The sequence below is a fragment of the Colias eurytheme genome, chromosome 24 (genome assembly GCF_061535395.1).
Source record: "Colias eurytheme isolate Ceu_HAF_F1 chromosome 24, ilColEury1 Martin Lab GWU primary, whole genome shotgun sequence".
NCBI lineage: Eukaryota > Metazoa > Arthropoda > Insecta > Lepidoptera > Pieridae > Colias > Colias eurytheme.
In genome coordinates this window covers 1,195,899-1,208,746 of record NC_143003.1, presented here as the reverse complement: position 1 = coordinate 1,208,746, position 12,848 = coordinate 1,195,899, and the positions used below count along the sequence as shown (strand labels likewise).

The following is a 12,848-nucleotide window of genomic DNA, read 5'->3' as shown; positions in this document are numbered from 1 at the left end:
ATTTCGCAATAAAAAGTGGCCTATGTCCTATCTCGGGTATCAAAATATCTCTATACCAAATTTCATCCAAATTGGTTCAGTAGTTAAGGCGTGATTGAGTAACAGAGAGACAGAGTTACTTTCGCATTTATAATTTTTGATTTTTAATGTTTTAAATGTTATGTTCATAGGAAATACTCGTTCTTCCGTGAGTTTTCATACAACATTGATGCCTTGGGCGCTGGTGGTACCGTCGAAGAGGCCATCATCTACTCGCAGGACTCCTTCCTCCCAAGATCTGCTACTTTTAACCTTACAGCTGAAATCTTCGGACACAATATCAACGTCTTCGAGGTGATTACTATTTTTAAAAATTGTACTGTTTGCGTTAACTAAATAATATACAGCACAGAGAACATTAAACTATTTCTATTTGTATATTTCCTTATAGCTGTCTCTGTGTAGATAAATCACTTGGTCTGTTTAATTGTTATTATGATTCAAATACCGTAATAAAATGCTCAATAAATAACAAATTTTTAAAAAGACAAATAAAGAGCAGTTACGTTTTGAAAGCACGTGAAATAATTTCAAGTTTATAAAAGGGAAATTAAAAACAATTCCAATGCATCAAGTAGGAACTGATAAATATTTTTCATTCCTCACAGATCGGTGGTCGTCAAGGCAACCTGGACCGCGTGATCGAGCACTTCGTAGGACCAAGAGGCATGTTCCGTACCCAGAAGCCACAAGAGATCTACGACAACTTGTACAAGCGCGCTGAGGAAACCTTCCAGAAGGTTGACGGGAACTTGAGAGGCCGCCGCTCTGTTAAGAGCGAGGTTGACAACTTCGACAAGAACGTAAGTGCACAGAGGGTAGCGAACTTTTGCCAATAACAGCATGTTATTTTTGTTCGGTTCTTACTAGTAATTACGATACTAACAACATAACCATTATAAAATAATTATAACGTGACCATAATGACTATGGTCATATTTTTATAACTAGATAGTTAAACTGATTAATTGATATAAATATCTGTAGTCGATTTTACTGTGTAAAATGTTTACGTGCCATTGTTTTACGATCGACTACTACTAACATTATTTCATATCCATCAGGTAAAAGCTGAATCAGTCCCCTACAACAACGAGCTCGACCTCGATGTCTACCTGAAGCTGTTCGGAACTGACGCCGTGTTCCTATCACTTGGAGACGACAAGGGCTTCGACTTCAACAAGGGTCTCGACCAGGTGATGAAGATCGTCAGCGATGGCATTAACAAGGTCAAGCACTTCCAGGTAATTATAAAAATACAACTTTAAATAAGCAATTTATCAATTAAAATCACAATCTTTAGATCGATTAGAAACATTTCATTACATTGAAATTACATATTAAAGTGAAACTTTTATTACATCGTCTCAAACTTTTTGGTCTGTGTAGCGCATGTCGCGTGACAGTCGCCTGCCGAGTAGGTATAAAGCAGTGTTCGGAACCGTTCGAACAGTTTCACTTTTACCTTGGTTTCATAAAACAACACAACATTTTTTTTTTTTCATTTTATTATTTTTTCGTTAATTTCTACCAAGGCAATATCGCTAAGTCAAATTTATTTTGTCTTGCAGCAAGAAGTCCGCGCTCACCTCTTATTCTTGGACGCTGAACTCGCGTACCCCACAGCCACCGGTCTGCCAATCAAATTGGACGTCGTCGGATCAGCCACTGGTCGTGTGGACCTGTCCACCAACATTGACATTCGCCAAATCCTCCGCTCACCACAAAATGCTAAGGTTGACGTTAAGGTCGTTCCTAGCACAGACATTGAAGTCTCAATGGTCATGATGGTCGACGCTAATGCAGTCACAGCTGGTATTAAAGGAATCGTGAACCTACACTCGTCTACTGGTGGTCATGTTATCGCCAAGGTCATTGAGAACGGTCAAGGATTCGATCTCCAATTGGGTCTACCAATTGACAAACAAGAGATCATAACCGCATCCAACGAACTTGTATTCTTCTCCGCTGAAAAGGGACAGATGGAAAAGCAGACACCAATCAAGGTTGACTCTGATAAGAAGTCATATTCTGAATGCTTCGACCAAATGTCTGGAATTCTTGGTCTTACTATTTGTGGAGAGTTCTCTGTACCTTTCACGTTCTCAGGTAAATTACAGATCAAAAATAAAAAGTAAATTTAAATTAGCTTTTACATCAGAATAAATAAATGCATATTTAAATACTACTTCAAGCCTGAAACATTATTAATTATATATTAAGCTAACGAAAGAAATTCTTATCTTATACTAAATCTTCACGTAATATTTTTATCACCAGGTCCTGAAGCCCAAAGTTCAATTTCCAAATTCTTGGCGAAATACCCAGTAGTGGGCCCCGCCAAGATTCGAGTTGCGCTTGAGAAGAACGACCTACGAGGTTACCATCTGAAGGGAGCCTTGAGGACAGACAAACAGACCGGCAAATACGGCGTTGAACTGCTCTTTGACGCTGAAGGTAATTTAACTAATTCATTTGATACAATAATCAATTGAATCAGTAGGTACTAAAATCACCTGTTAATAAAAGAACGTAAGATAACACACATACAATTTTGTTATTGATTTAGGATTAACTTGTAACATAAAAGTATTTGTTACATCACGTGATGCATCAAAACACAATTAAATTAATTTGTAAAATGTTCTTAATTTCATAGGATCTCAAAACCGACGCACTCAATTTAACGGAGATGTCATATACAACCCAGAGGAGAAGACTCTCAAACTAGCATTAGAGTCGCCGATCAAAACATTACACGGACAAATTTCGCTCTTCACTAAACCAACAGAACAAGCGCTTCTTATTGATGCTAAAATCGACTCTATGGCCTATTACGGCAAAGTTGGTTTTAATGCTCAAGGCAATGACAGAAGGAAGATCTGGAAACCAATTCTTGAATACGAATTGCCAGACAAAGGTGGCAGACAGAACCTTAAGGTCGATGGACAATTAATTCAGGAATCAAATGGACCAGCTGTGCGTTATACTTTGGAAGGAATCAAGGTAAATTATTTATTTTAATACAGAGATTTATTACATTTTAACAGTGTGAAAATTTTAACAGTTAACTAACTTTTATCTACGTGTTGATTTAATATAATCGTACACATCACATATAATTATTTTGATCCTATACATTCTGAATATTTTGACTGAATATTTTTTTAATTATTCCAGGTCAACTTGCCAAACTCCAACGAGCCAGTAAACGTAGAGGGACACTTCAACTACGAACCTAAAGTCATCGAGATGGACCTGAAGGCAAAGAAAGGACAACATAACCTTCTCCTCAGCGGTTCCCTCAAGGGATACGATGTCAAGCTCGAATTCATGAATACACTCAATCCATACGTTAACTTCAAAGTCAACGGACACTTTGAAAATGCCAAAGATGTAAGCAAATTTATCATCATTATCATACTTATTTATTAAATTAAAAAAATATGTCTACAAAGTGGACTAACAATTAATAATGCTTCTTTTCATAGACAATCCACAATGACATAGACTTCTACTACGGTGGAGATCTTCGTGACTCAAACCAACGCGTCACTTTCAACCAACTGCTGAAGTTCTCCGATGCCGCTCACGTTATCACCAAGAACAAACGTAAGAACTTATAGCAATTTCTTATTGACCTTTCTGATTGATACCTTATTTATATAGATTTTCATTTTATTTAATTCATTACAGTTGAAATCCACGCTTTACCAATCAAGGGAAAATTCGACCTGGAATACGACCCTAAAAAGTTTGATTTAGACGTTGAAGGAAATTACATGAACAGGGAGTTTGATTTAGAAGTAGATGCCCGTAGATCCATTAAGAAGGAGGGCGACTACAGAGTCAAATTAGGCCTGAAATTCGACAAACAAGCCGTTGAAGTACTCGTTAAGAGAGATATTGTTTCCGCTGACAAATCTAACTTGGAAAATTACATTGAAATTAAAAACATGGCTAAATACGAACTTTCCGGAGTTGTCTTACACAGAAATAAGGCTAACGATTTGAACATTGGAGCTATTGGACACTTGAAACTCGCTGGTGGTGGTATGAAGGAAGATATTAAGTGAGTATAATTAGTCAAATATAAATAACATTGATAAGTACCTATCTATGTAAACTAGCAAATTGCCCATTCCAAAAATGAAGTACAAATTCAATTTATTACGAAGATCTGAAGAAGAAATTCAATGAATGTATTTATGTACAAAATAAATAATTATGTATTTCTAAATACTATTTTATTTGTTTCTTAGCTTCGACACCGGTATCATTGAGAACGAAAACCTATACTCAGCTCACGCTACCATCTCATTTGCTAAAGACAATGTGGCTCTCGACTTCCTCGCCAAGGTCAACCGTGGTGAGAACCCAACTGGTCAGCTGAAGCTGATCCTCAAAGATGCCATCAGCGCTAACGGACAATTCCAAGTAACTGACAATCAAGGCAAAGGAAACGGTGTGTTCATCATCGAATTCAAAAAGGTAAGATATGATTTAGAACTTTTAAATTTTACACAGAAAAAAGTGAGTGTGAAATTATAAGATTTCTTTACTTATTTCAATAATAACAACCTATTTTATTTAATAAATAAATGTACAATAACTGGGTTCGATATATAAATTTAAAGAATCTATAAATACAACATTAATAATGGTAAATCAATTAAATATTCAATCAAAATAAATAAACTTAATGCAATATATTTTCAGGCACAAAGAAAAATTAAAGCTGACGTGAAATTCGTTTCCAAAGCACCTGTTTACAACGCAGATGTTGAATTGTTCCTTAACTTCGAGAAGGATAATAATGAAAAACTACACTTTAGCACTAACAACAAGAGGAACGACAAGCTTATTGATTCCAAGTAAGTATTTGACTGACCGGTTGGCTTAGTTGGTAGTGATCCTGCCTTCCAAGCCAGAGGTCGTGGGTTCGATATCGGGTCCCAGGGCAAATATTTGTGTGATGAACATAGATGTTTGTTCTGTGTCTGATTGTTAATTATCTATATAAGTATTTATTTAAAATTATAAATTTATGTATGTTTATCAAATTATCAGCCATCTGGTTTCCATTACACAAGCGAAAACTTAGTATGGGATCAGATTGTGCCGTGTGTGAAAATTGTCCTGAAATATTTATATTTATTTATTTATTTAAAATAACATAAGAAATTATGCAGAATAATCTCCATCTCTAATTTTAATTTTTCAACTAGACTCTCTTTACCTTTAAGACCATCGTTCTATCATCCATCTCCAATTATTATATTTTATTTTTTATTTTCTTTATTGGAAAACATACAGAGACAAAGACAGAGATATATAAAACAAAACAGATCTTACTAACTAAAGATACATGAAAATGTCTCCTTATGGTGTTTTCACTGTGAACATATATTATTTTTGCCAACACCCAGCAGTAGGAGAGACAGGGAAAACATATCTAGTTGATAATAATTAATATTTAACATGAGTAGTTGCATAAAGACGGAGGTAAATACCGTTAACATTCTTATGTGTTCAGTAGCAGTTTTTTTACATTCGTTTTGTAAGACGAAGAGGAACAAGAAAACATATCAAGATCATTCATATAAGTATTATAAAAACTAGACATTCTGTGAAGAGGCACACGAAGACCAATATTGGTTCTGGCGGTCGGTATATGGAATAAATCTTTTGAGCGCGTTGATCTGGATGGGATGCGATAATTTATTAAACTAAGAAGTTCTGAGCAGGCTATTTCTCCTACGCATATTTTTCTTAACGTGAGAGAATCGATTAAGTTTCGGCGCCGACTTAACGAAAGAAGATTGTAACGACGCAAAAGATCCTCGTAATGTTGCCGACCGCCACTTAGGCGGAAATTTAAAATGCGTAGAAATTTCTTTTGAACCATCTCAATTTTATTTATATAAATATCGTAAAACGGATTCCAGATGGGACATGCATACTCTAATTGAGATTGCACAAGAGTTTTGTAGAGACATATAAAAGCTTCTCTATCCTTGAAAGTTTTAGTAACGCGTGTAATAAAGCCCAACATGCGGTAAGACTTAGTGAGTATGTGGTCTATATGTTGATCAAGTATTAAACATTCATCGAAGTAGACACCGAGATCACGAATACAGGAAACCGAGTCCAGTAGGTGACCTCCCAGATTAAATACTGTTGGAATTTTGTTAATTTTTTTAGAGAAAGTAATATGTTTACATTTATTGTAAGCCAAAAATAATTTATTACGTTTACAATAATCATCCAATCTATTTAGGTCGTCCTGAATATGGTGTAAATCCTTAGTATCAACAACATTAGAGTATAACTTTAGGTCGTCTGCATACAGCAAAAATTTACATTTTTCAAAACATTGTGAAATATCATTAATAAATAAGTCAAAAAGCAGGGGCCCGAGGATCGAGCCCTGCGGGACGCCCGAGGAGACAACGACTTGAGTAGAAGTGTAACCGTTAATGACAACTGATTGCACTCGATTGCTTAAATACGCGGCAAACCAGCGTAGTAGATTTCCCTTAATTCCATTAAATGACAATTTTTGTAGTAAAAGTAAGTGATCTACTTTATCGAATGCCTTTTTAAAGTCCGTATATATCGTTTCAATTTGTTGTTTGTGATCCAGTGCATTGAACAAGTAATTGGAAAATACGAGAAGATTCGATACGGTTGACCTACCAGCGACAAATCCATGTTGTTGGTCTAAGATGAGGTGTTTTAAACTCGAATAGATGTGACGGTGTATTAAAGTTTCGAGTACTTTGGGAATGGCCGAAAGTATCGAAATGGGGCGGTAATTCTCTACGTCATTTCTCTCACCGGATTTAAAGATAGGTGTTATGTATGCTTGCTTCCATATATTTGGAAAGGAGCCAGAACTCAAGCATTTATTAAAGATAATCTCCAAAGGGGTACAGAGTGTTTTACTGGTTTGTTTGAGAAAAACTGGGCCTATTTTGTCCGGTCCTGGACCCTTGTTAGGATCGATGTTTTGCAAGACAGTGCGTATATCGGATTTGGTAAGACGAATGCAATTTATATTTATGTGCGTGTTATCATTATGATCGTCTGTGAGAATATTATCCACATTGTATGCCGCAGCAGATGTTGGCTCGAAAACTGACTGAAAATATTTTGAAAACATCTCAGCTATAACATTTGGATCGTCAGATTTAGAATTCGCGAACTTCATGACACGCGGGTACCCTGAATTAGAATTTTTTAGAGAAGACGTGTATTTCCAGAAGTACTTAATATTTTCTTTAAGAGACTTTTCAATATTAGCCGTGTAATTATTGTGACATGTAGTAAGAAGCTGTTTTACTCTAGTTCGTAACAAGGAAAACTCTTGATAATCTCTTAGAGAACCGTAAGTCTTCCACCGCTTCCATAGTTTACGCTTACGCCTTAAGGCTTGAATTAAACATTTAGAAAACCAGACGGGGTATTTTGTGGACTTTACTTTAACCAAAGGAATGTGTGAGTTAATGATGTTATAAATATTAGCGTAGAAAATATCAATTGCTTTATCCGATGGAAGAGGTGTTAGTAAAGAGAGCCAGTCTATATTATTTATTTCATAGTTAATTTGGTCATAATTACCTTTGAAAAAGTTCCTTTTGGCTAATGAATTCACAGGCATCACGTTAGAAGCAGATATCGAGCATACTATGTCTAAGGCCGGGTGATGAGGGACAACATTCAATAAGGGATCAGCAGAAGATTGAACACAATTGGGTATATTAGATAGTACTAAATCAAGCAGTTTCGCATTTTCATTATAAATACTATTTGTTTGCTTTAGGTTCATGAATGACATAGTACACATTAGAGATTTTGATGTTTCAGTGTGCACGGTGCCAAGAAAGGCGTCTGAGTTATCAAAAGACCATTTTATATATGGCAGGTTGAAATCGCCGATGATTAGAAAATTACTAAAACGTGAACTAGAATATACGTCACAAAGTCTTCGAAAATATGTATCATAAGAGATGTTACCTGAAGCTGGTGGAATATAACATGCGTTTAATAGGAGCCCCGAATTAGACGGAAAATGTAAAAATATTTCTTCAATTTCAGGTGTCTCGAGTTCAGAAGTTCTCACAGCCTTAAATTCTTTTTTGACAAATACTAACACTCCCCCTCCCCCTTTCTTACCTGAAATTGTGAGATTTCTATCGCGGCGAAAAATAACGTAACCATCTGTTAGAAGCTCCGCGTCTAAGATAGATGATGTCAACCAGGTTTCGACCAATATTATTAAATCATAGTTACTCGAAAGAATATTTAATTTTAGTTCAGTAAGTTTAGTTTTTATGCCTCCACAGTTCTGATAAAATATATTCAAAGTTTTAGAATTCATTGTACATAGATATAGGGTAGAAATAAAATATAATTATTCCTTTTAACAATATAACGACCGTAGAGTTAATAGTGTTCGTGTTCCTCTCCGCATCAAATACAAAATTAAAATAAGACATTGAATAGTTAATATAATTATTTAATAAGCAATAAACATGTTTAAACGATGACAATTTAGCATGCTTTATAAAAAAGTTTTTTATAATTAGTGTAAGGTTAACAGCAGCTAGTCATATGATTTTATTCAAATCATCAGTACATCGCACATGAATGACCTTGGAATCATCTGTTTTGCGCAACAAAATACAGCTATTTTTCACCCAAGTGTATTTATAATTTTTTTATTTGGCTAGAATACGAGATTTTTATTACGCACTATGTATATATGTATGTATCTAAATGTAGTTATAGTGTAGGAACTAGGAATTCATTAATTAGCGTCAATAGGTACGCTTATAACTTCATCGAACGCATATATAACTTCAATTAATTTCCAGGAACAAGTTAGAATACAACGGCAAAAAGACCGAAGTCAATGTGCACCAGGAGGGAGGTCTGATGGGAGATGATAAGGGCAACTTAAATGTTGAGCTCGTGCTACCAACAGAAAGGTGCCTGAACTTGAAGATCGACCGAGAGCTTGCAGCTAAAGATGGCGTACGTCATTTTATTATTTTTGCTGTCAAAATAATTTAAACTGTATCAATATCATAACTCGTGCAACATAAAAAGATAATTTATAATTTTTTTGAAATATATTATTAGGACATTTTTAACTAATTTCATATTATTAGTTCAATAGAATCAAACTGCTCTCCATTTCCCTTGTTATTGTTCTGAATGCTCTAATAAAAAAAACAAATTGCAGGTATACAACGGTCACGCAGATATCCTTCTGTCAGACGCAGCCAAGCGTGGAGGTGCAGCGTCCATCATCAGCTACAAGGGCAAACTAACCAACACTGACATGGAAAAGACATTCGACTATGAAGGTGCTGTTGAGATGCGTTTGCAAAATGGCCGCGATCTACAGAGCAACTTCTTCTATAAGAAACATCCTAATGGCGATAAATTCGATGTCAAATTCAAGGTAAATATATTGCCTTTATAAAACAATGATAAAAAATAACATTTTATTGAAAAAATAGCTCTGCACATTTTAATAGTCTATTCAGAGATAGCAAACCTAGTATTATAAAAAAATCATATACATTATTTTAATGAATAGGTACATATTGTGATGTGATACGGATATTCTTAAAAACCTTTTTTAAATCAGTTACATGACAGTAAAAAGTTTTTCGAGCAGTGCGGATAGAACACTCGGAAAGGCGGAATTCTCAAAATAGCACTAACCATATAGCCAATTATTTAACTAATAAATAAACCATTTTCCAGGGCGAAGTATCAGGAAACCTGATCCCCAAGCGAGCTCTGATCGACGGCAGCTTCAGCTTCAAGGACATCAGATCCTTCGAAGACCCGTACCGCGTGAAGGCCAGCTATGGTGACGATCTCTCTGCTGAGGTGGTCGGCACATACGTCGCACACTTCCCAGAGACTGGCGAAAAGAAGTAAGTTTTGAATACGCAGTATGTAAACGTGTAATTGAAACAGATAGTAGAGCACAGTAAACATGCCTAGAAAATTAAGTGTTATTGGGTAGCATTTTTTTACTTGAGAAATTATCACAAAAATTAAGATTTACTGGGTAGATCATATTTTATGATATTTTGAACAATATTTAATACCAATAAAAACATTGCAATTAAATGAAAACTGTATTTTCTATTTTTAACAATTTATTCTTATTTTTAAAGCATTTGAATGCTATAAAATAAAAGTATTAAAATATAATTTTATTAATAAACTAATTATTTTCATTCAGGTACTTGGATGACTTCACTGTCTCAGTCCGCCTGCCGTTCGAGAAGGCCCATGACATCAAATTCGTCTCTACATTACTCTACCTGAAACCAGAAAACAAGGATTCTGAAGTAAATTTAAATTAATTTAATATATAAAATCAGCTTAAAAAATATAAAATAATAATTTGAATAGAAAAAAAGGGTGTTTGCTGAGCATACGGGTCAGAAGTTAAATTTCTTTGGCAAGATTCAAAGAAACCAAAATCGTCGCCTTTGGCCATGTGACGGTATTAAATAGTAAATTTTACTCTCAACGCGCCTAAAGAAGTTTCACTTTAAAATTACAATTTACAAAAACGAAATGGTTAATACATAATATAGTACCTACAAATTCCAATATAAATATTGCAAGATTATCCGTTTTAAATATCGTTGTATCTTAAGTCAGTTAATTAAAAAAATGTTACGTAAACTTACTCTTATGTCCTCTACCATCAGGTTACCTTAATTGAATCTCTACAAATCAACGGAGACATCTACAAGATCGACGGCAGCAGTAAATACAACACAAAGAATGGAAACACTAAGCTGAAGCTCATTGTCCCCCACTACGACCCTGTTGTGCTCGATGTCAACTACAAGGCTGACATAGAAGGTAAATAAATCAGAAAATTAAAGTTCTCAATAACTTTTAAATATTAATGAATGTAACATAAAAAATCGAACAGAAAGAATCAGAAAGAAAGCTGAAATTCGCTATGCCAATCAAAAAAAAATAAACACAACTAAATTCGCAAAACGCACTGAACATCATCATTAAAAATGTATCCACTTTTTTAATAACGTTAATTCCATATCTGCAATTTATCAGGTGACTCCAAATCTGGCGATATGGAATTCAAAGCACAGTACGGCAAGGGCAAAACTGCGTCCCTCAACATCCAGGGATCATCAGCAGGCAGAAATTATGAGCTGAAGGTCAACGCGAATGCCCCACAAAACGACAAACTGAAGAAGCTGGTTCTCAATTTGCACAACAAGGTGAGACTTATGATTCAATATTAACAAAGAAATAAAACAATAAGATAACGTAAATAATAATTAGTACGTCATACTTATAAAAGCTAGCGAAACCAATTTTTGGTGCCAAACCCTGCCTTCAAAAGTTTTTTGTAAATATCTTTGTTTAAAACACAACCGATTCTAATAAAACTTACATCAATAAAATATAAGATTGTTCGCTGGGCACTATAAAAGTTAACAAAACAAATGAAGTCAGACATAATATAACATATGAAAAGTTATTATACGATTTTGCTTTTTAGTTCCTATTTAGCATATTTTAATTGCATTTATTATCTTCAGAACCCAACACCTGACACCTACGATAGCGTATTATCAATCGACGCTGACGGTCGCGTGTACCGCTCGGAGAGCTTGCTTGTATTGTCGCAGATCAAACCCGTGTTTGACTTCAAATACTCAAGCCCTAGTTCCGATAAGGTTGCGAGGTAAGCAATTAATCATCCATTTCTTCACCATGATAGCTACAATTAGTTACTATCTACTGTCCTAAGACCAAAAATAAACAAATATTCATAATAGTTAATTTATCTATCAACCAATCAAAATAAAAATATCTTCTTTCACTACAATTAATTTGCTTTACTAGCATCTCTGCGCTCTACAAGTTTATATTCTGAGCTTTTTAGTTTTATATTAAGTACCTAACAATCCTACAATCCTTTATTTTACAGAGTCTACATGAAGGGATCTAACTTCGAGGCCAACCACGGCGAAGTTGAACTGAAATTCGTTAACTTCAACAAATTCGACGTGGACGCCACCTTCGAAGTCGGTTTCCAGAACGATCTTTTCGTGAAATTCCGCGGAAACTCTCAATCGCTTGCTCTCAAGAACTACAAGTTGGATATCTCTAGCAAGGATGCTGGTAATGGCAAGAGATTGGAATTCAGTGCGATCAATGACAACAAGAATGTATTGAGTGGAAGGTAAAAATTCGTCATCTTCTTTGAATATTAAATTTATAGACTACACTCCCATCAAATTTCAAATTTCAATCCAATAGTTGCCATTTTTCTCTTAAACTGTTTTAATTGGTTATTAAAATCTAAACAATTGGATATTTTAACTTCTTAGCATTATACTAATCTATAATATAAAAATGAATCCCAAAATGTGTTGGTAAGCGCATAACTTGAGAACGGCTGAACCGATTTCGTTAATTCTTTTTTTATTATATTCCTTGAAGACTGAAGTACGAGGATGGTTCTTACGTAGAGAAAACGTAAATATGTACCACGGGCGAAGCCGGGGCGGACTGCTAGTAATCAATATATTTAAAGATTTAACTACAAAATTTAATTAATGAATCAAACCTATTCCAGTACCTCATTAATCAAGAAGGAGGAAGGTCTGAAGACAATCATCGAAGGATCTGGAACCCTCAAGGTTAAAGACTCGCAGAAACCAGCTAACTTCAAGTTCATCCGCACTTTGCTTACAGAAGGCAATGAACAGGGCATCGAGGTAAGATAA

General features: G+C 35.0%; 1 protein-coding gene across 1 annotated transcript in view; it reads left to right on the top strand.

The window, feature by feature from the left end:
• The window catches only part of apolpp (retinoid- and fatty-acid binding glycoprotein apolipophorin), a 42,694-nt gene that overhangs the window by 15,688 nt on the left and 14,158 nt on the right, over positions 1-12,848 (top strand). Inside the window, exons 14-33 of the mRNA XM_090115714.1 lie at positions 171-333; positions 648-842; positions 1,104-1,283; positions 1,611-2,148; positions 2,320-2,496; positions 2,699-3,045; positions 3,220-3,435; positions 3,531-3,651; positions 3,736-4,111; positions 4,302-4,530; positions 4,759-4,913; positions 8,919-9,078; positions 9,290-9,511; positions 9,820-9,995; positions 10,310-10,418; positions 10,788-10,944; positions 11,161-11,330; positions 11,655-11,800; positions 12,047-12,301; positions 12,698-12,839. Of these exons, the coding sequence (XP_089971840.1) occupies positions 171-333; positions 648-842; positions 1,104-1,283; positions 1,611-2,148; positions 2,320-2,496; positions 2,699-3,045; positions 3,220-3,435; positions 3,531-3,651; positions 3,736-4,111; positions 4,302-4,530; positions 4,759-4,913; positions 8,919-9,078; positions 9,290-9,511; positions 9,820-9,995; positions 10,310-10,418; positions 10,788-10,944; positions 11,161-11,330; positions 11,655-11,800; positions 12,047-12,301; positions 12,698-12,839 (4,234 nt within the window). The remainder of the gene's footprint in view (positions 1-170; positions 334-647; positions 843-1,103; positions 1,284-1,610; positions 2,149-2,319; positions 2,497-2,698; positions 3,046-3,219; positions 3,436-3,530; positions 3,652-3,735; positions 4,112-4,301; positions 4,531-4,758; positions 4,914-8,918; positions 9,079-9,289; positions 9,512-9,819; positions 9,996-10,309; positions 10,419-10,787; positions 10,945-11,160; positions 11,331-11,654; positions 11,801-12,046; positions 12,302-12,697; positions 12,840-12,848) is intronic.